General features: G+C 50.3%; 1 protein-coding gene across 2 annotated transcripts in view; it reads right to left on the bottom strand.

Moving 5' to 3' along the window:
• Nucleotides 1–421: 421 nt before the first annotated feature.
• Creg2 (cellular repressor of E1A stimulated genes 2) overlaps nt 422–23,148 on the bottom strand; it is a 33,015-nt gene continuing 10,288 nt past the window's right edge. The window contains exons 3-4 of one of the 2 annotated variants that reach the window (XM_060369917.1): nt 6,705–6,833; nt 422–5,381 (exon numbers count right to left, since the gene is read on the bottom strand). In XM_060369917.1, coding sequence (XP_060225900.1) covers nt 5,234–5,381; nt 6,705–6,833 — 277 coding nt within the window. In that variant the 3' untranslated portion in view covers nt 422–5,233. The remainder of the gene's footprint in view (nt 5,382–6,704; nt 6,834–23,148) is intronic. The other variant, XM_021655528.2, reaches the window with a different exon arrangement.

A 23,148-nucleotide genomic window follows, 5' to 3' on the forward strand; every position in this document is an offset into this window, starting at 1 on the left:
TGGGGTCATGGCTCAGCCTGTAAAAGCACTTGTCCTGCAAACATAATGACCTGAGTTCAAGTCCCCCGCACTCATGTAAAAATCCGGGCCGGCTATGCTCGGCGTCACACCTGTAACCCCGTTTCTGTAGAGGACCAAACATCACTCGGTGCCAGTCTAGCTGTGCTTCACCGAGACCACGACTCAGAGGAACATGGGGAAGACAGAAAGAGCACGTGATGGTCTCCTTTGACCCCTCTGTGCGCGCACACACACACATTTAAAAACTTTAGGTGGAGAGCACTTGGGAACAGCCGAGCTCGACCTCAGTCCCGCACAAACACGCACATGCATGCACAGCTGTGTGTTGCATATGTGCACACACACACACACACACACACACACACACACACTTAAAACAACAAAATCTGTGGCTACTTCAAGACTGGAAAGCCAAAAGTGTGGCTACAACGGTTTTTCTTTTTATTTATATATTTTTATTCTTTGACAATTTAGTGTGCATTTACAAAGAAATATCGCCATCCCCCCAGCCCAGTTTCCCTTCGTCTCCCCTGGGGTTCCCACCCTCATGTCTACCTTTATTTCATGCCCTCTTCTTGTCTCCTTGCTTAATTTAAAACAAACCCCACTAACCCCGGTTAATGCTGCCTGTGTATGCCCGGCTGTGGGTGCAAGCGGGGGCCATGGGCCCAAGAAGAGCGGTTCTCCCTCCACAGTCACCTGCCCTCGGAGCATCGGGGCCCATCCCGTTCCTGCCGCAGATGGGCTGGAGTCGACGACAGCAGCATTTCTAAGTCATCAAGCAAATTCCATATACCCCAGAGACTCCCAAAGACATGGCGGCCATGATGGACGGCGAGCCTCGTGAGTTCCAGCCGCTCTGAAGGATCGCTGCAGCCCGAGGGTCCAAGATCCGCCTGGGCAGGACGGCAAGGCCAGTCTCAGCAGAACCTCAGAAGCCACGCTCTTTCGATTGGACGCTTTTCACGAGGCGAGTTGTAGTAGCCTCTGCTTTCTTAGGAACCTAATAATGCTGATTCGCAACAGCACACAAAAAACGGGCGCCGCAGACCCAAACCACTACAGTTGGGAATGTGCAGTCAAGCACAGAAGCTGGACAAGAAACGGACAAATCAGGCACGCCTGGTGTGAGGACGGACTCTGTCCTCCACATGTATCGCATGGGACAGACAAACCACAATTAAGCCTCCTATCCTGTCACAACCAAACGAGAACCAGTGATCCTGGAGAAGTTTACCATCAACAGATACACCACTGCCACAGCTGTGCCACTGAAAATGAAACACGGGCTTCTGGGAACAATTTCAGGAACACTTCAGTCCTAAAACAGCAGTCACTAGGAGTCAAGATACACCAAGGCAGGTGCACACCGGGGGCCGCAGGATCTCACGGCGGGCCAGCTTTGTGGTCATGGGAGACCGTGACAAATACATGGGGTCTGGGTGTACTTTACACGTCTCATTAGCAGAGAGCAAAGACTCCCCTGATATTCAGAGGACAATTACCAGGAAGACAGTGAGAAGACCTTATTTACAGACCCAGTTAGTTATACTCAACATGCAAATGTCAAAACTTGAATACTCAAGGACCTCCATCTCTTCTCAACATCCCACGGAAAATCTGTACAGTGTACCCACATAACCATCAGGTTTCTTTTCCCCAGTCTGGGGTCATGCCCAGTGCTTCACGTGAGCTAAGGGGGTGCCCTGCTGAGCTGTCCCTCAGGCCCTGCCAGGTTCTTAGTCATTTGTGTTCAGCATTAAATTGAATACACTTAGAAAGCATTTAAAACAAGCATTGCATGGCTTCTGCCGATGTGTGTATTGGTTACTGACAAAAGAAAGGACTTTTGATAGATAGTGCAGTTCTTCATTTCGTTGGGCAAGACGGCATAAATGACTTATCTACGTGAGCCTTCCACTAAACCCTTCCCTCTGCGGCAATGCAGATGCTGAGACCGCTGTAGATGCAATTTTAGGAGTAGCAGGAGAGCCTGTGTTCGTTTTACCCAGTTTCCAATTTAATATTGATTTAGGTCAAGATACTGGTGCCATCGTCACCGTAAGAATCCATCATTATCCTCTTACAGTTATGTTCACCTGTCCCATTCTGCAGCCTCCTTCCTGAAAACCCACAATCCTGTCTTCATACTTAAACTTTACATTCAGAAGGCTCCACGAGTGGAATTATGTAATGTGAACACTCTTATGGCTTGCTTAATCATCTAGCATGATTTTCACTCAAGCTGCTGTTGGGGTTAATACAGCTCTTTTACATTACTGCGTAGTATTCTATGGCATAGATATACCACAAGTTGTCTTACCAGCCCCAGATTAAAGGACATCTAGTTGGTTCTGAGAGAGAGTGTGTGTGTTTTGAGACAGGGTCTCTCTATGTAGCCCTGGCTGTCTGAAACTTGTTAGGTAGACCAGGCTGGCCTTGATTTCAGAGATCTGCCTGCTTCTTCCTGAGATTTTGGATTAAAGATGTCTCCAACATGCCCAGCTGATTCCAGTTTTCTAATGCTGAGGATAGTTTGCATGTTTTTAATTGTGTGTGCGTGTGCATGTTATGCCGCAGTGTGCATAAGGAGCACAGGGCTCTGTGAAGTCAGTTCCCTCTTCCCACCACTTTAGGTGGGTTTTGGGAACTGAACTCAGGTCGTCACGGTTGCTTGGTAGTGCCTTCACCACCAAGCTGGATGAACCGTCTGCTGGCCCCATCACATGTGGGCATGAGTGTTCATTCTTCTGGGACCAGTGTCTAGTTTCTGGTTGGTAGGCAGCTGGATAGTGTTTTAGGAAACAGCCAAGTGGCTTTCCAGTGGCTGTTCTGTTTTAAGCTCCCAGCCACAGTGACTATCTGCCTCCTTCATCCCTTGCTGTCATTTGTATACATTCCCGACGCTGGAACTTTGCCAGACTTGTCTGCAGACATTCTGTCACCATCATGTGTCTTTTCCTCCTAACAGAGTCCTTTGCATAAGCAAACGTTTACATTTTAATGAGGTCTAATTCATCAAAAACATCCTGCTGACTCTTGTTCCAAAGGGTTTCTAGTTCTCTCTGTAGCATTATAGTTCAACATTGGTGTGTTTACAAACATGAGCTCTTCTGACTTAGTTTTTCTGGAAGGTCTGTCATTAACCTAGGGTTTACATGCCCCGTCACACTTGTTAAAGGTCATTGCTGACTTTAAAAAAGTAGATAATTTGTAATTTTCTGTGTAGTCATGTTATTGTAAATAGGATACTTTGAGGTTTCTCCTTCCAATTTTGTACACATTTCATTTCTTTTTCGTGTCTTATTGCTATGTCTAAAACTTCCAATTCAGTCCTACAAATTATACTTCGATGTAAATTCTTGGAGATTTGCTAAAACACGTCTGCCTGAACAGGGTCCATCTGACTGAAGCCCATTAGCTTTCTATATTGTTCTTGCTGTCCAGCCTTTTCAGATTTCATTTCTTGTAATTTTGCTAAATAGCTGATAGGCATCTTTAGTGCTTCTCATTGGAACCTGCTCTTTAAAGCCTCTGAATCATCAGGGACCCTTAAGGAGCTAAATAATGAGTAACACAGCGAAAGAATCAATAAGATGCACCAGGAGGCAGTGACGCATCAGGGCTGGTGTCTGAGGTGGGCTTCCAGAGCACCTTTAATGGTGGCTTGTTCTTCCAGCCCCCACCTTCATCTGAATTAGGAGTAGCAATTATTTTAACCTCTAGAAACAGGAACTACCTCTAGCAGAGCTGGTCTTCAACTGTGTATTAGAAATAATGATTGTCGGGAACTCTGGTTGGCTATGTCAAGTAAAATAAACGGTGCAGCTAACAAGATATCTGGTAATAAGCACTTAAATATGTTCGGACAACACAAATTCTGCTGGTGTCTTACTCTGTTAAGCAAAACTATTTTAGAATGTGTATGTTTTCTACATGTGATGTGTTTTTATGTTATGCAACGTACCTGGTCCACTGAAGAGAGCTTCTACCCATCGTGAAAAGATAGAAAAGTTGGCCTTGGTGGTGGGTGCTCTGGTCCACTCAAGCCTCAGCTGTGTACAGTTTCAGTCCAGCGTCTTCCAAATGCCAGCAACTCTTGTCAATGGTTTGCCAATGCTCTCTGCCCTGGCACCCGGCACTCCCAGCAGTGACAGATGACCTCCAGGCAAACTGGTCACTTCTCCTTCAGTCACAGTGCTCGCTTGAGGCCCACCTGTGCATTTCAGTAACTCTTTCATTTTTAAAACTGGAAACCTCGGAGGGAGCACACCATCCGTCACCTGCAGTGAGTCAGGACTCCAAGCCCTCCCTGAGCTGTAGGCTTCCGTCAGGACAGGGACACTAGGACATGCAAGCCACTGAGTAGGGCTCAGGTGAGGTGACTTCTGTCGAGAGTGGGGCCCCAGGCCGGCCATGAGAACCCCGTCTCTCGCATGTCACCTTGCTCTCCCTGTTGCACTCTTGCACAGTTTGCTACGCCACGTGGAAGGCGGTGCTTCTTATGTTGAACACCCCATCTCCTGAATGGTAGAGGGGAGTCTGGGAGGCCCGATGCCAAAGCGGCTCCGTTCTTGCTAACGTCCTGCTGTAGTCTGCTCACACAGAAGGGGCTGTGTACAGAGCTGCATGTTCGCACTCCACCTGCCACACTACGGGGGACGGAGGAGGCTGCCCAGGTGACCAGGACATCCTAGAAAACACGCCTGCCATTCAGTGACATACTGAATAACCTCCAGACAAGAAGCCTTCCACCTTGCCCTGAACCCCCAGCAATGCTGTGCAATGCACTGCCACCTCTTTTCGTGCAGCGGGCTTCCATCCAAGGCACTGCTTGTGGACATAAGCAACGCAACATTCTCACGATACAAGGCGACAGTATGGTACGTACAGGCATCATTTTTTTTTTTTTTTAAAAGAACAGAGTAGCAACCACTGCTTCCATTTTGACAACCATGACTTCCAAATGGGTGTGTCTGCACTGAGCATAGTGTAAACAAAAACTTTCTACATGAAGCGCCTGTGTGGACGGTGTCTCTGCAAAGGGACCGCCCCGATGAACCCGAAGGCTAGCCCAGGGTTCCCTGTTCACCCTCTCTCGTTCTGCTGTAGGAGGATGGGGCACAAGGCGCCCTTCAAAGACGGCAGTCAGGCAGAGACTGGTGGCTTCTTCACTTCATTTTCGTGCAAACCCGGGACTTCCATGTGACCGTCAGGCCTTTCTGGGGGCCGCTTGGAAGTATTCCTCGAGCAGGATGTCGGACACGCCTCCATACCATTTCTGAAGCCAGATGTGCTCTACCCACATCTTCATGAAGAACCATTCATACTGGCGGGGCCACTTCCTCATGCCGGGATGCCTGCGGGAGCAAGGCGGGAGCACAGTGAACCTTCAGTCCTCAGTGGGCGCACCTCAGCCAGTCCCGGGGGACCCCCCCATCAGTCCTCCATGGGCGCACCTCAGCCAGTCCCGGGTGACCCCCCATCAGTCCTCAGTGGGCGCACCTCAGCCAGTCCTGGGGGACCCCCCATCAGTCCTCAGTGGGCGCACCTCAGCCAGTCCCAGGAGACCTCCCCTCCCCATCTAGGCCTACTTTGAGCTGAGAGTTGCTCAACCCGGCCAGAGGGGGAAGCTGATGAGCTGGGGGTAGGGCTCGGATTGCCTTAGAAAGGCAGGACGCTGCTGTCTCTACGCAGAGCGGCTGAGAGCTGAGTTCTGGGGCCAGGCTCTGAGGTGTGAAGCCGGCCTGCATTGCTGATGAGTTCAGAGGCACCTCTGACTGGCTCCTCCCCATTCAGTTCCAGCCAGTGCTTGGCACCTGTGTATGATTGCTAGTGGGAGACACCAAGAAGGACCACGGACCACATGGGTTTCTGCACAAACAGCAACAAGATGGCGAGCCCGGGAAATGTGTCTCCTCAAGAGGAAATTTAGAGTCCCTCGGGAAGCTGAAAGCCAGGTAGCAGGGACAGACAGCTAGACACCTGCCTCCCAAACACACTGGAATATCTTTGGAGGCTGGGGCTACAGTTGATCTGTTTTGTCAAATTTTATAAAGATAAAAATCTCCTCCACCTCTAAAGATGTTATAAACACAGGCCAAGGACCCACAGCAAACTAGAAGAAGCTCTGTAGCCAAACAAATGCCATCTCGGTCTCTGCAGAGACCTCTGAGCACGTCCTCGGCCCAGATAGGGCTAGGAAAGCCCGGGTGCTCTCGTCGCAAAGCATGTGTGCTGCTTGGCCTCTGTCGGCTTCACACAAGCCAGGGGACAGGGAAAACTCAATGGAGAGAACACCTCCTCAGACTGGCCTACGGACAACTCTTGACTAATGACGTGGAAGGGTCCAGTCCACTGTGGACAGGGCTGCTTCTAGGTAGCTTGGTCCTAAGGTGTGAGTATAAGAGAGCAAACCGAGCAAGCCAGAAGAGCAGAGCAGTAGGTGGCATCCCTCCACGATCTCTGACATCCATTTATTCATGTCGACTTTGGGGATAAACCATTTGATTTTGTGTGATAAGGTCTGGCTACGTAGCCTAGGCTACCCTCGGATTCACTCTGTAGCCCAGGCTGGCTTCACAACTCTGAATCTTTCTGTCTCAGCCTTATAGATGCTGGGGCTCTAGGCCTGAGCAGCCACACCTGGCCTCCGGGCGATCCACTTTAAAGCACCCTCATACCTTGAGAACATGGCCTGCTTGGCGAACTCCACCTCCCCTGGCGGCACGGTGATCATTCGGCCGGTGAGCGTCAACCGGGCACAGCGGGGGTCCTCCGGGTCAACGAGGTTTTTCCTGCACAGAAGGACACTGTTCGTGTGTGACGGCAGCGCTGGCCCGGGAGCCCGGGACACCACTGCCTCAAACACTATGGTAGTCACGGCGTTGACCGTGAACCCTCGACTGTTACATTGTCTGTTACCTCTCTCAGATGTTTTGTCACGGGCAGTGTGGGGTTCGTGCTCACACTGGGTGCCACCAGGGTAGCTAGAGGACGGCTGACGTCCTCTAGGCTGGGGGCTCGTGCTGTGGGAACAGCGATTTGTCACCGTCCCTGTGGTGGTTTGGCCTACGTGCTAAGGAAGCTCGGCGATACCAGGAGATGACGGCAGCAGGAAGAGATGAGGAGGGGTCCTAAGGTCACAGGGCAGCGCTCCCTCTCACCGTTGGCTGACAGCCCATGGCGTGTCTCAGGGAACCCACAACCAGAAAATTCCTGAACTGCTGTCTGTGCACAACCGTGGAGAGTTTACCTCGGGCCTTTGAGTCACGAATGGCTGCTGGGTCGCGTAAAGCTGGATAAACACACGTGACGCTGCCCTACCCGACGCTGCCCTACCCGACGCTGCCCTACCCTGACGCTGTCCTACCCGACGCTGCCCTACCCGACGCTGCCCTACCCTGACGCTGTCCTACCCGACGCTGCCCTACCCGACGCTGCCCTACCCTGACGCTGTCCTACCCGACGCTGTCCTACCCTGACGCTGCCCTACCCGACGCTGACCTACCCTGACGCTGCCCTACCCGACGCTGTCCTACCCTTACAGCGTCTGCTGTTGTAGGCATCAGCCCTGAGCCTTGCGGAGGTGTGGACAAGACCAGCCTGAAGCCAGGCGGCGGCCTAGGAGGAGGTGGCGATGCCTTTAATCCCACCATCAGGAGGCAGAGGCAGACGGGTCTCTGAGTTCGAAGCCAGCCTGGTCTACAGAGTGAGTTCCAGGACAGCCAGGGCTACAGAGAGAAACCCTGTTTAGGGAGGAAAAAATCAGCCTGACATACCCACAAGCAAGGAATGAAGAGGTTAAAGAAAGCAAACCCGGTTTTATTTGTGTATAAAACAGAGCCGCAGCAGAGCTTGAGCCTTGAGCCGCTCTCAAGTTCAGGGCTTGGAAGCTGGTCCGTATCAGAGTGGTACTGAGAATGTCCAGGTTAGAAGGGAAAACTTGTCACTCTGGTATTTCTCAGGCCTCGAAAGGCATTGTTAGAGTCCAGAACAGTGTTTCTCCGGGAAGATTCAGCTCCAGACAGTGTCTGTGTGGCTGTCCAGAGCAAATCTCTAAGGCTCAGGGAAGTGACATTCATCCCTTCCCCACTGTGTGTCTGTCTTCCTCTTCACTGCTCTCCCTCTGTTATTCTGTGCAATCTTGTCAGATTGTAAAGGTTCATAATCTTTGTCGTTTCCTTCCTTCCTTCCTTCCTTCCTTCCTTCCTTCCTTCCTTCCTTCCTTCCTCACTCCTTCCTTCCTTCCTTCCTTGCTCCCTCCCTCCCTCCTTCCCTCCCTTCTTCCTTCTCTCCCCCTCCTCTTCCTATTTTCCTATTTTTTCTTTTAAAGGATGGCCGAGCAATGAAGCCCCCACACGTTAACGTCAATGCCGGTCTCTCCCTGCCTTTCGGTGTTCCCTTTACTCTGGTGTTTCACATCCAGACATGTTTTGTGTGCTGTTACTCGTCGGCACCAGCAGCACCTTGCTGTCTGTGTCCTCAGCCAGTGCGCATCTGTCAGATGATAACCCTGCGACTTGAAGTGTCCTACTCGACTCACGCTGAGGGTTCACTCCTCTTGACGGCGGGCAGATCCCCCGGTTATCCTTGCCTTGCCTGTAGCAGTCTACGCTAAAAACGTTTATTGAACGTGTTCTTTCATTCTACTCTAGGTGCCCCATTTCCGTTCTGGTTCGGTCGTAACTGATTGGGCTGTGGTCTCTGCCGCGTGTGACGCCCTGGGCTCACATCTGAGAGCTGCCAGTGGTCGGCGTGATCTTGTTGGCTTTGAGGAGTGTTTTTTTGCAATTTATATTCTGAGCAAGAAGGGCCTTGTGTGGCTTGGAGGTTAAGAGCACTAGCTGCTCTTCCAGAGGTCCTGAGTTCAATTCCCAGCACCCACATGGTGGCTCACAACCATCTATAGTGAGATCTGGTGCCCTCTTCTGGTGTACAGGTGTACATGCAGGCAGAACACTGCATACATAATGAATAAATCTTTGAGAAAAACAAAAGGACCTTGTGGCTATCTAGTCACAGAATAACGTTTTTCCAACTGAACGTTTCAGTAGCGTTTTAGTTGCACCTCCTTGACTACATGAGGTTAAACATAGAGCATGCTTCCATGTTTACTGCCCATTAGATTTTCTTTTGCTCGTAGTTTCAGCCTGGTCTCCATATATCTATACATTTACATGTATCCCAGCATCATGTCTCTCAAAAGAAGGCGGGGGGGGAGCCACAGAGGAAGACAACCCTTGTTCTCCTCTGCTCTCCAAGTGAGCACGCAAGGATACATATTACAACCACACACACGTGCATAACACACACACACACACACACACACACACACATGCCACACAAACTTTTCTCATAACAAAGCTGGGGTTAAAGCTATCTGCCACCACATCTGGCTCCCAACTAAATCTTTAAAAACCTAATCTTCAGGCTTCAGTGGTGTGCACTCCTTTAATGCAAGTACCTGGAACACAGGTACAAGCTGATCTCTGTGAGTTCAAGGCCAGCCTGCTCTACTCAGGAAGATCCAAACTATCCAGGGCTACTCAGGGAGACCCTGTCTCAAAAAAAAAAAAAAAAAAAAATCCATCCTTTGAGGGTGTGACAACTAAATCAAGCAAATAAAAACACACAATACCAATGTTTATGATGTCATAACAACATGTGGTTAGCTATGTGACTAGACTTCCTTTTCTCGCTCACAGCTCTGCAAAGCCAGATGGGCAGCTAAGAATTGTGGGTGCAGCTTGCTAACGACTTATTTTGAACGTCTGTGTCTGTGTGAACTATTTTGATGTGTAATTTCTATTCTCTTGACGGTCTAGCTGATTTTACATTTGTATTCACTCTGGCAGACGGCCCCCAAGGAACCGCCTGCCACGTTGTTATCTCCTGGCTCCGCGCTCATGCACACATATGAAGCATGACTCATACTGCACACAAGTCAGTTCTAACTGGGTTCAACTATTAAAACATGCAAAGAAGAACGCCAGTGGGTTGGCAGGAAGCTCACATTGAAAGTTAACCTTTCGGCCATTAGCAAGTCTCACCAACTGCAGTAAGCCAGGACTGAGGCTTGTATAATGGCCGACAAGCAGCGGATGGCATCCCGGCACCCTAACTGTACTTGGCTGAGCAGACAGGAGGCCGATGACCTGTCCATACTCACAGCAGCAGGAGTCCATGGGGAACGGAGACAGGGGTGAAAGGTGCCAGCTTTGAGTTTTGCTCCTGCCCGTACAGGGACAGTAATTTTAGAAACAGAAACTCCACCAAAATGGCACCACACTAGCCCAGATACAGCCAGGGTTGTCACTGGAGGGCGAACGGCAGCCCTATGTGACTGTGAACACGGAGCATCCGAGGCCAGGAATCAGAAACCAGGTCTTCTGGAAGAGGGGCCAGTCAGTGCTCCCAACTGCTGAGCCCTCTCTCCAGCTCCAAAGTCTAAGTTTTAGATGCCCCCTTACATTGCTTATGGTGGCCTCAGGTTGTTGTGGTGGTAGGGACTGAAATACGAGGAAATAAATGACAACAGTGTGAGCAGGTGTCAGTCCAAGCAAAATATTGAAAGCGTAGGTTTATTAAAACCTGGATTTAGTGGAGACTGGCTGTGCTGCAAAGCTTCTTCCAGGCACCCTGGGGCACATGGGAAAATAGGTTTTATATTTTTACAGTTGTTAATAGGCTCAATCATGGTGTCCTGGGTCTCCTCACCAGGGAAATGACAACAGAGATGCGGGCCTCTGCCAACTCCACTCACATCAGACCACGGCTGGATTTTGTGGGACAGGAGGACTGGTTCCAACCTCCTAACCTAGTCAGTCAGCTGGTTAGCCAGGTACTTCTCGTGGATTATTATATCCATCTGATGTAGCAATGGACCAAGACCAGCAGAAGTGCTGACAGCAGAGCAGTAACGTGGGGGGTCTGGGTTGTTCAAACCCAGCATAACCTAAGAACGGCCCATCTTCAGGAGGACTGGCCCTTCGCCAGCCCCTGGGTGACTGCTCTAGTCCTCTGACTACCCTGACTGGTTCTGTATGTCTGAGGGCCTTGGCCACATCATTTGGTCCCTTGGGAGATTTGAAGTCTAAGATGCAGCCACCATGGTGTGCACAGGACCAGGTTACGCTGACACCAAGATTACCCAGGTCCAGAGGCTTGGTTGGCCACACTTCTCACACATTTCTAGGCATCATTGCTTACAAAACTGAATTTGCCCCATGCAGCTCCTCGGCAGGAGGAGCTTACAGCTGCTTTCTCTTGGACTTCAATGCACACACCTTGTGCCTTTGCGAATCCCAATCTGTATAGATTTGGTTCAGTGGTCCACGAGCCTTCGAGTCCTTTCTAATAAGTCCTCGAGCCTGGGGAGCCGGAGCAACTCTGACATACCCGACCAAGAAGATCTGTGACGTTCTGACAGCTCATGGCGCCACAAGACGACTGTCAGGCGTGACTCAGCCCCGCTCATTCACTGCGTTATGCTGAAGTCTTGAGAATGATGCTCATCAAGCCACATTCGTGTTCATCTGAGACTAAGGAACTTGTCTGTACCTGCCTGGGGCTTTTCCTTGTCATGCTGTTGAGTGCTAACAAGAGAGGGCACCCACGGCCATGCCCACGTACTCAGGCAAATTGCTGCACGAGAGAACATTGTGTTCCACCCAAAAGTGTTTCCGTCCCTGGCGTTTCCAGCACCGCAGCAGTCTAGCTGCTGAGCTGGGAATATTTTCTTGTGGGGCAAGATAAAAAGGCATTGCAGAACGCAATCACAAGAAAAATGAGATCTACTCAGCACTTTGTTGAAACAAACAAACCCCGGGACACATGTGAGAAAATAAATACAATCAACAAACAACAAACAACTTTGTGTGCATTGCAAGTAATTAGAATTTGTCTGGGCAAGAATGTCATCAGGTTTGTTCACAATTAAAGCCAATTTATTTAACAAAATCTCTCGAATGGAGCAATGGGATTAGCCCTCTTAAGTAAGTTATCACAGAATAATAAAATGTTCTATTTAAAAAGGGATTGTTTCTCTGCTGGTGGTGCTTATTCAGAATAAAAAAAGTGGGTTACATTAAGCATTTAATGTAAGTTTGAACAGTTTTGAACATTCCATTTGAACAGCAGGAAGCCATAGCTTATCTTGGTATCACTTTCCTTCTCTGTGAGAGGCTGGCTAGTGAGCCCTCCAAGGTGTAAACAGTCTCAGCTCTGGACCATGTGAATACCATCCCTGAGGCAAGAGAGAACTAAGGTTGACTTCCAAAGGGGAGATTTTCCTGGGCTGTCTGACCAGGCCCAAGATAATCACAGGCTCTTTGTTCTCTCTCTCATATTGGTTTATTGATGTAGAATCTCACTACCTAACCCAGGCTGGCCTTGAAGTTCTAATTCTCTGGCCTCAGCTTCCTGAGTGCTGGGATTAAAGAAATAAGTCAGCATGGTTGGTTACAGTTTTCAGGTAGGGGAAAGAGGTAAGAGGAAGTGTTGAAGAGAGAGGAGGTGAGAAAGACTCAGCCACCATTCCTGGCTTCAAGTATGGCAGAGGGCATAAGACATGGAAGACACAAGCCTCAGAAGCTAGGAAAGTTAAGAGAGTGGCCTAGAGTCACGAGAAAGGGACAACGCCCCCAAACAACTAAAGTCCAAGAAGACCTGATCCCAGCACTATGATATTAAAAAAACTTCTGGCTGTCTAACCTGCTGAGCTGTGGCAGCTCGCTGGCAGCAACAGGCCAGCACTTATGTATCATACACGGGACTTTGGCTACAGTTGCCCCTGTGGTTGCTGGCGATTGCTGCCTCTGAAATGGCCAGCAAATGCAGTACCAGGGAGGAGGGTGGACACTGGCTACCACTGGACACCAGTGGGCCACTGCAGCCCAGGAGCAGCTGCTGTCATGAACAGGGCAAGGGGAGGATTGCCCCTTTCACCTCAGACATGCTCATCATCTGCTCCTCTCTCCCCTGACTCAGTCTCCTACTGTATTCTCACCACCACACTTCGGCAGGGACGCGGCTGTCCTGATCAGTACAGGCCGAGCCTTCCCAAACGTTAGGTCCAGAGGTTAGTATACCTAAAGGTCTGTTCCGCTTCTGTGTGTTTGTGTTAACAAAAAACAAAAATGAAGGAAAAGTGTTATAGGAAGGAATATGTCATGATCTTTGAGGGTTTGGCAAGTTCTATCGGTATATACAAACATATTAGAGAGATTAAAATACGTATTTACCATCACATGGTTCTTTTAAAATACTCTTCCTTGGTATTTTCAGATGTGAATGCAGGGTATGTAGATCCTAAGTCCCTCCATGCCTCCTACAAGTCTCTCTGGACTCCATCTACCCACGTCCCTTGGCGCATGGGCAACCTACCACGGGTCATAACGCTGAGGAAAACTGACTCTCCCTCCCTCACTGGCTACCAACTGCCAAAGCCCTAGACAGGGCTGGGGCCTTGCGAGCCCCGCCCCCCTCCATGCTGCAGTATTGACTGGCTTGATCTTACGCTGGGTGAAATCGCTGTCTCTACCCAGTGGTTTTCAACTGCAGAGGGTTCTCCACACGAGGCAGCTGAGAAGCCGTGATCTGGTTTTGGTGTCACAAAGGCAGGGAAGGGCTCTGTTTGCACTGGGTGGGTACAGACCAGCGATGGCCTGTGTTCTACCCTGAAGTGTCCCAGCAAAATGCCGATGAGCCACTGAAGCGGGCAGGCAGGCTTTTGCTCGACCCATCAGCCAGGCAGAGCGAAGAATGGCGTAAAGGAAAGGTAGGGTTTGTTGTTGTTGTTTATTTGTTTGTTTTAACCTCAACACAATTGACATTTTGGGCTGTTGTTTGTGTATGTATGGGTGTATGTGTGTGTGCATTTGTGTGTGTGTGGCTGTGTATGGGGGGGTGTTTAGGGTTGTCTGCGGTTTGTAGAATACTGGGCAGTTCTTATAGAATCTACCAGTTAATACGTTGGTAGCATCCCCTACCTTTTACCCAAGTTACAAAAGCAAACTATTTCTAGGTGAGGCAAGATTTCCCTTTGTCGGGATCCTTCTGCCTCTTGAGAACTACTTGTGCAGTCACAGATAAATCTGAAGACAGCAGGGAAAAGGAGTGCACTGTCTTGTGTGGCTTCGTACTTTGTCATAGAAGTGTGAGTGCCATCTACCACTGGTGTAGAGTGGTTAAATTTGGTCTAAAAATGGGAGAAGGTGTGAAAGTGACGGCAAGAAAGGGAGCTTTTAGGGAAGGAGAATACCATTTCCTAGCAGTGCTGAGATGCCTGGGGGTCCTGTTTTTGCCCCGAGAGGTGATGCAGGCACCGCCTATCCAGTCTGTCTGTCCAGTCTGCCTCAGCTGTGCCACGTATCTGAATGCAGGAGCAGAGGAAGTGGAAACAGGGTGGAGAGCAGACCCTACTTCAGAAGGAACAGGGGTGGGAGCTGTCCCAGGCTTTTCAGGGTGACAATAAAGACAGATCACAAGGTCTAACCTGGGCAAAGAGAAAGGGGAGTTAGGTGACAGAGCTGATCACGTGGGCAGGAGACTGGCAGGCTCCAGGAGTGTGAGCACCTTACAGGGTCACTCTTCCAGGGATGGTTCTGGATAGATTGGCAGAACCCCAGGAAGCTTCGAGGAATGGAGGGTGTGGATGGGCTGCACTTGGTAGCATGCCTGCGGTGTAGCCCCGGGAGTGAGCCTGAGAATGTTCCGGAGGGGGATGTAGAATGGGTACACGAGATGCTGAAGGTAAATATGAGTTACCAGGAAACTGTTAGCTCTGCGCTTTGCTTTCTACCCTTGGGGATAACCTAGGGGCAGACCTACTTTGTCTTTGCTGGTCTGGCCCTGCAGGCCTCTGCAGAAAGCCCAGACTGGTTCCTCAGACTGTCTTCACAGGCTGGCTGCTCTTCGTTAATGTGTGACACCCTGCTCAGTTACAAAGCCCAGAACTGACTCTGACATCCTAGCCAAGGGCACACAATTCAGGGTGAGTATCACACCCACATCCCTTCTGCCCCAATCTCTTAGGAACAAAGCTAGAGAGTATGCTGTTTTACTTTAACATACTGTTATTTTAGGGCATGCCCACATAAGGCTTCATCCTGTCCCAGTTAGTGTCAGGTGCCAAGGAAAGTCCATTTCTCCCAGTTCTGGTGGTCAGACAAAAGCCAGCATTTCTAGGAACTTGTGAACCTGGTTCCCCTCCACCCAAGTGGCCCTTTCCCTTCTCCTGGCAGAAAGAGTAAATGGCTGTCTGTGGTGCTCATTATTAGCATACCGAAGTGCATGCTGGCCTCCAGGCTCCGGCTCCGGCAGCACCACAACTATCTGTTACACACTTCAGAGTCCATGGTAACACCCTAGCTCTTCTCACCTCCTCCCCTACCCTAACCGTCTCCAGCTCATGGCTCCCCTCTCTGCAGCTGTTCTTTCTCCTTATAACCCTGCTATTCCAGCTGTGTGCTCTCTTGGTCTTCTCCAACTTGGACTTAGGTGCTATCTGTACTTCGCTCTGTTGTCAGTTTCCTATCTGGGCTGAGCAGACATTTGTTCACACTTCCCCAGACAGAGTCACACCAGAGACAGATATTTTCTTCCGTGGTGTGACCACAGGTAAGTTGTCTGTGCTTCTGTAAATGCCCCTTCCCCCAGGCTCTTTTATGCAGAAGGGGATCCTGCTGGGAAGGTAAGGTACTAGGCACAGGTGGGAGGGGTAGGAGAGGGTAGTGCATGGAGAAGAATGTGATCAAAATACACTCTGTACATGCATGACGGTAATAATGAAATACATTATTGTATATAATTAACATATATTAATAAAATATTTTTTAAATGAGATCTTCTCTTTGCAAAGGCTGATTTATAAAACACTGGAGCTCCAGAAAGTAATGGTTTTTTAATTTAATTTTTATTTTATGTGCATTTAGTGTGGAGGTGTCAGATCCCTTGGAATTGGTACTACAGACAGTTGTGATCTGCCATGTGGGTACTGGGAATTGAACCTAGGTCCTTTGGAAGAGCAGACAGCACTCTTAACAACCACTGAGCCATCTCTCCCTGGGAAGCTATGGAAGGAAGGCCTGGTCTTCTGAGGTGACGTCCTCCCCTGTGGGTGGTAAACTGCTCAACAGCCTGCCACGGAGTCACTGTTTAAGTCACTCTGTGGACCACAGACCCCTCCCAGCCTCTGGCTTCTTCAGCTGTGAACATTTCGTCCATTTATCTTCAGGCTGTTGCTGTATTTCCACAGCTCAGTTCACAGTTCCTATCTGCGAATTCTTTGAGTTTCTCAGCATGAAACAGAGCGGCTCAGAAGCTCGGCACACACACTCAGAGGAAACTGTGCTTCCTCATGTTTCCTCGTTCGTCTGGGGCTAGAAACTTCTCTCACTTCTTGTCAAATCTTGTGATCCAGCAGACACTGGGCAGCCGCACACAGGACCCAACAGGAGAAGCTGGAAGGGAACCACTTTGGGCCGGAGGGAGGGTAAAGCCACTCTCCTGTGGGGGCGAGTCACATACTTCCTTCTGTAGCTGTCTGCTGTTGGACTGTCACACTTCTCTCATTCCAACACCCTTGGATCGACCTTGAGGTCCATCACGTTTTCATTCCTTCATTTCCCTCTGCCCGTTTAATTGTGTGTGGAGGAGACCATGTGTCTGTGTGTGCACTTTTGTCCGTGCAGTGTGTCACATGCGCGTGTGGGCACATGTACCTGGGTGCTCTGGGCTTGCGTCAGGAGCCTTAATTGACCCCTCTCCATCTTTATTCTGTCAACCCAACTCCGAGCTCGCCCAACAGGGCTAGTGTCACTCGCCAGCTGCCCGTTTCCCCCTTCTGCAGCTGGAAATACCAGCTGGTTACCAGCTGGTAACCGCCATGACCTACCCATGGCATCCAAACGGGTCCACTTGCTTAAGTGGTATGCGTCGACCCATTTCCCCAGTCCAACTTCTGTATTTTAAAACACTTAGACTATAAGTAGGCACAATCGTGACACCCCCAAAATATCAGAGGGAGGCAGTGCAGTCATCGGAATGAATTATCACATCTCTCATTTGCACACGCAGCTGTGATAGGTTAAATTCACAGCTCTCCAGGAGACGTTCCCTTCCCAACCCCTAGGATGTGTACTGCATCTTATTCCACAGGAGCGATGAGGTCAGACATCTTGAGAGGGAATGATGGCCCTGTCCTCACAGAAGGGGGCAGAGCTTAAGGTGGGCAGTAGGATCTGGGGGACAGAAGCGAAGGCTGCAGTGATGAATGTGTGGGGCTCTGAGCCAAAGACTGTGCTCTCCACGCTGAGAGAACCAGGGACGTGAATTCTCTTGGGAGCCTTCAGGAGGGAGCGAACCCACGGACTCCTTGATCGCAGACTTCTAAGGCTCACGAGGCTTCTGCACTCTGGATTAGAATCAGCCTGCTGCTTCAAGCCCCAAACTTTGTGTTGGTAACAACAGAAAATGAAGGCTCCGTTCTCCGGTACCCGCCTCAATATTCCACAGCTCCCACCAACGATCACCGTATCCGCTTTAGGCTAGAAGCCCTGTGCTCCTTGTGCGAAGGCGGCTGAGCTGGGCTCACAGGTGATGGCGGCCCCCTTGCTTGATGACAGGTCCTGCTTGTGTCCTGGAGGCTGAGGACCGCTGGATCCTGGGAAATGAATTCACGTTAGATGAGGTGGGGACAGGAGGGACATGCAGACAGACGTGCCATGACAGAGCCTCCACTCACTCTGTAACTCATGGACTCAGAGACATCGCCACCTGTTGAACCGGCACACTACTAAACACGCCTTGACCCCGGCTTCTCAGGCTCCAGAGCTTCGAGAAATAAACGCCTGTTACAAGCTAATTTGGTCCATGGCAAACACCTATTTTTAAGGGCCACGGCGAGCAGCTGCTGTGTCGACGGGCTTTCCTTAGAGCAGCTGAAAGGGTCAGGCACTGTCACAGACACCAAGGAGAGGCAGAGGAGACTGACGTCAGACACACACGTGGACCCCGAGGACCTGACTGGCTTGTTAAAGAGTGTCACCTGCTTAAGAGATTTGTTCTTTTAAATTTTGTGTGCGTGTGTGTGTTTGGCTATGGGTATGTGCACATGAGCACAGGTGCCCTCGGAGGCCAGAGGCGTCTGAGCTCTCAGACACTTGATGTGGCTGCTGGGAACTGAACTCACAGCCTCTGGAAGAGCAGCAATGCCGACTCATCTCCTTAGCCCAAGAGTTTTAAGCTTTATCCCGAGTGAGAGAGGCCTGAGCAAGTCCAAGCAGGCCGGTAGAATGACGGGATGGGCATATTGAAGCCGTCCTCTGACGTTAGGATGGAGAAGCAGTTTAAAGGGTGCCGCAGGGGATGCAGGGAGGCCAATCGAGAGCAGGTAAAAAGGATGAAGGTGACGATGGGTCTTGGGGCGGAGAGGCGGTGCGGAGAGGCAGGGCGCAGTTCACAGGCGAGCACGGTTAAACGGCTGCTGCTGCAGGAGAGAGAAGCAGCTCAGGGCGTCACACAGGCGTCTCAGAATACACAGGCGGAAGAGGGCTCAGGGGCTCTACCAGCAGGCGGAGGTCAAGGTGTCCTTGGGGTGTCCAGGAAGCAGATGGATCCCAGGCTACAGCTCAGATAAGAGGTACTGGCTGGGAGGAGGAGTTCAGAAGTCACAGGCACGTGTAGGGCATTGTTTGGACTGAGTGGGGAGAGATGCAGAATGAGAGAGGACCAACCATTTCCAAGCAATGTTGGGACAATCTGCCGGCGTGTCTCTCCGGGCGTATTTACAGTAAGCCTCGTGAGTTACCTCGACTTCAGTGCAAGCCACAAAGTGGACACAATACTCAAACAGCCTAAATCATGGGACAAAACACTGCAGCGCCTGAGCTGGTTGGTTTGGAAACACAGGTGGGTTGTTGACCCCCATTCCAGGCTGCAGCTTGTGATGGCGAGAGCTGATTGCTGGCTTGATAACCGCAGAATTAACCGGAAGATGAGCGAGGCTGGGAGGGATTTTCTTAATCGTGTTAACTGAGGCAGGAATTCCCATCCTGAATGCGGGCCGATTCAGGGGCCAGGCCCCGGGAGGAGGCAGTGAAGCTGAGGGCTGGCTCTCATGTGCCTGTTCATTGTTCCTCCAAGTTCCTGTGGCCTCCCCACGGGGATGGAGTGCAGCCTGGAATCGTGACACAAACGAACCCTTCTCTCTCAAGTTGCTTTTGTCGGGTGCTTTACCTTAGGAACTGGAAAAGAAACCAAGACAGGCTGCAGGGAGGCTGCGGGGAGGCCTGCCAGGTGGGCTGGAGAGGCCAGCGCCTCGGACTGCGCGCCAGTCCTGTCACAAGTGGATCTCTGTGCAAGTTCACTTGTGGTGAAACAGTGGTGCCTCAGTTTCCTCATTTGTTAAAACTCACCGCAGCAGCTCTGCCATGTGCATCCTGTAAGGACCACACTGGTGTTTACGGCCGTCGCTTAGGACACCTCTATGTCATGTGATACTTAGAGTTATGCAGAGCAAGCAGAGCTCTGTGCACTCATTTCTCCCTCCTCTGCCACCTTCAGTCCCGCAGGGAGGGAACAGCTGGTGACGACAACCACTACCATTTGTTAGCATGGAGCAAGGGGCCGCACACTGGGACAGCTCATTCCCTCAGCAGCCCCACAGCTACCTTACTCCTAGTCCAGGGCAAAGGAAAATGAGAACCAGACAAGTGGAGGTACTTAAAGCAAGGCAGACATCGGCAGATTTAGCACCAGGGCCAAACAGGTCAATCAAGCACAAATCAGAAGCCCCTTACGTCTGCTGCAGCCATTCTCAAACATAACTGTGAATCGCGGTTCCCTAGCTGGGCCTTCAGGCCTCCTCAGAGACTGTGTGAAGCAGAAGTGGGCCTTTCTGTGTGCGACAAGGAACAGCTGGTCTAAGCTCAGTTTATGCTGTGGCCCAGCAAGAAGGTTCCAGAAGACACTACTGCGGGGAGGCTGGCTCCATCCTGATTCTACAGCTGGTCTAGCTGGGCAGTGGGACTGGAGCTGGGGCCTCTCTGTGCTCACCTTCAGGTCCACACTGATGCTTCACCCCCAGTCACTGACCAGAGCCTCCCTCCCGGCCTGGCTGCCGACTGTGCAGATCCTGGCTGGATCCTGCCCTATAACACTCCCGAGGCACCCTCCGGTTCTTGCCCGTTCTGGCAAACCTGTGAGGGGGCAGGCAGGTCTGGCTGCCGAGTCCTGGCTACCTCAAGCAGAAAGCTCTTGCATTGAAGGTGTGTGCTAGGGCTGAGCCACACCACAAGTAGAGACAGGTTTTCCCAGCAAATAGCACAGTCTTGGGGTTCAGAGCATGTGCAAACATTCTGCAACACTAGGAGGCTCCACACGTGGGCACGTGTCGGAGCTTGCCATCTTGAGTCAACTCACCAGCAGCAAGCACTCAGGGAACAGTCAGTGTCTTTAAGCCTTGTTCACGCGTGTCAAGCATACAGTAAGTGCTCAACAACCATCGTCTGAAGGAAAAATATCTTGTTTCAATTATAATATCTAATGTTGCTTTGTATGCAATATATTTAATAGGCATTTAATTGAATACATTATAAAACCAATTAAGGTTTAATTCAGTTTCATTATTCCAACCTGCTTTTATATTATTGGAGTTAGAATTTTCCCTCACAAAATATTTTGAATCTGATTAATTAAAATCTGGTTTTTGTAGAAGGTTGTGGGTGTGGGTACTCTCTCTCTCTTTCTTTTCACTCTCCGTCTTCTTTTCTCTCCCTCTCTCTTCTCTTTCCCTCTCTCTCTTCTCTCTCTCCTTCTCCCCCCATCTGTCTCTTGTGTGTTGTTGGGTTTTGAGCCTAGGGCCTCGCACATTGTCATGCAGAGTCTGTTTTCTTGCCCAGACATTTTATTACCATGTCTACACTCTAGGTAATTTATTCTCCTGCATTATCTTAGGAATAATGGCTGTTTCCTAATTTGATGGGAAAGGCCCAGGGAAGCCCCATGTGTGGTGGTGCTAATCCACAGTGTCAGCTACTTCCGAGACTCGTGTGAAGATAACTGAATGCCAGTGCAGCAGGCACACACACACACACACACACACACACACACACACACACGCTCTCTCTCTCTCTCTGAAAAGAGAAAAAAGATTTTATTTTTATTGCTGGGGATATGGTGTAGTAGCAGGGAGCCTAGTATGTGCAGGAAAGGACATTGGCGTTGACCAAGAATATGTACAAATAGAATGTTGGTATTCCATATTTTGTGTTCCTTCCCATGACTGAAGAAAAGAAAACTGGATACAAGCAGAGGAGAAAAATATGCTTACTTTTCGTACGTCTGAGAGGGGCCATATCTAGAATCTATCTAGAAACCCTAGAATTAAACAGTAAAATAATCAATAACCCAGTTTTTAGAATGAGTAAAGGATCTGAGTGTTCTCCCAGAAAGAGTGCAGACGGACAAACAACCCACAAAAAAACACCTAACTCCACAGCTCTGGGGAACTGCACTCAGGGCCACTGTGCCATGTCAGCCCCGCAGCAGGGCAGACCGAATCACAAAGCAACAGTGACCAGTGAGGGTGAAGGTACGGGGGGCCCAGAACCCTCCAGCATTGCTGGTGGGAACGAGGAGTGGTCTGGCCTTGCAGGGAGAAAGGCTGGCAGGCTCTCAAAGACTTGACCATGAAACCGGCTTACGTCTAGCATTTCTACTCCGAGGCACATGCCAAAGAGACCTGAAGTATGTCTGTCCAGAAACTGGGCAACATCATTCATGATACCTGTGGCACGGGGACCAATGTCCATCAAATGTCCACCCAGAGATGGTCAGAAACAGAAAGGCATGACACAGTCAAACAATGGAAAGCTATTTGGCCACTTTGAATGGATTATTGATAAAATCTATAAAATCATGACCCTTGAAAAACATAAAGATAGTTTTTTTTAAATCAGTCATTATCACATATTATATACTTCCATTTATATGACATCCAGAATAAATAAATTAGTTAATGTAATGTCCAGAAGAGGTAATTCCACAGAGACAGGAATAGAATGATTGTACGGGTTTGGGGCCCTTTGATAAACATTTTCATCCACCTTAGCGGTGCTTGGTGCTTTTATGGGTGTTCGGACCTTGCGTCCTATTTGAGTCACTCCCGTTTCAGATGAGGACCTCTGCCAGAATTTGTGAACAGGGTGGGCAGGAGTCGTCAGGAGACAGAAAGGAAGGGCAGCATGCTGACGGAGGAGGTGCGACACTGGTGGACTGGCACCACAGAAGTGGGCAGAAGATGGAGAAACCCGGGCACCCTCTCCTCAAGTCTTCTCTTCGCAGAGTCCCTGTGCCCCCTTCTGAAAGCCCCTGGGGCGACCTTAGCTCCCAGCCACACGGGAAGGTACGAAGGAGGGGAGGAGGGGACAGAGACCTGCACAGAGGGTCGCTTTTTTACAGGACTTTTTTACAGGACTGCGTTCAAGAGGCATGGCCGAGGACTGGGCAAGGGAAGCCAGGTTCAGCTCCGAGTCTGACCAGGGCTCTGCTCCAGATGGGTGTCACGTCCCTGGCAAAGTGGACCCTCCAGACGAAGGGCCGTTACAGCTGCGGGCAACCGTGCTGCCGCCGGCTCGCTCACCCGATGAAGCTCATCCGGGAGCTCCTGAGCGAACAGCGGGCCTTCCTGAGCTGTTAGCCTCAGAGCTGTGCTTGGTAACCAGCCAGGCTGAGGCTTCCATCGGTCAGGACTGTGGGCCTCCGAGCCCTGGCAGCCTGCGGCACCCTTTCTATCAAATGGCGAGCTCTCCTGGCGTTTGTCCACATCTCCCTTCAGTGTGCTTTGACTTCAGGAGAAGCATTTATTAACTCCTTTGGTTCTGTGGATGTGCCATCATCAAGGTGAAAACTGACTATCCTGACGGGCCCTTTCCAGTCCGGAGGCTCGCTGCCCTGCTCACTGACAGTTCGAGTCCGCTCACTGCAGGAAGGGTGCTGCAGCAGATCTTTGCTTCTGAGACCCCTTCGTTGTCAGTCACCATCAAGTCTAGTGTCTGAGTGTGAAGCCCCTCGGGGGTTGGGCACCCGTCCATTCGGATACGTGCGTGTTTGTGCTGACTGGAA

Source organism: Meriones unguiculatus, chromosome 16, assembly GCF_030254825.1.
Source record: "Meriones unguiculatus strain TT.TT164.6M chromosome 16, Bangor_MerUng_6.1, whole genome shotgun sequence".
NCBI lineage: Eukaryota > Metazoa > Chordata > Mammalia > Rodentia > Muridae > Meriones > Meriones unguiculatus.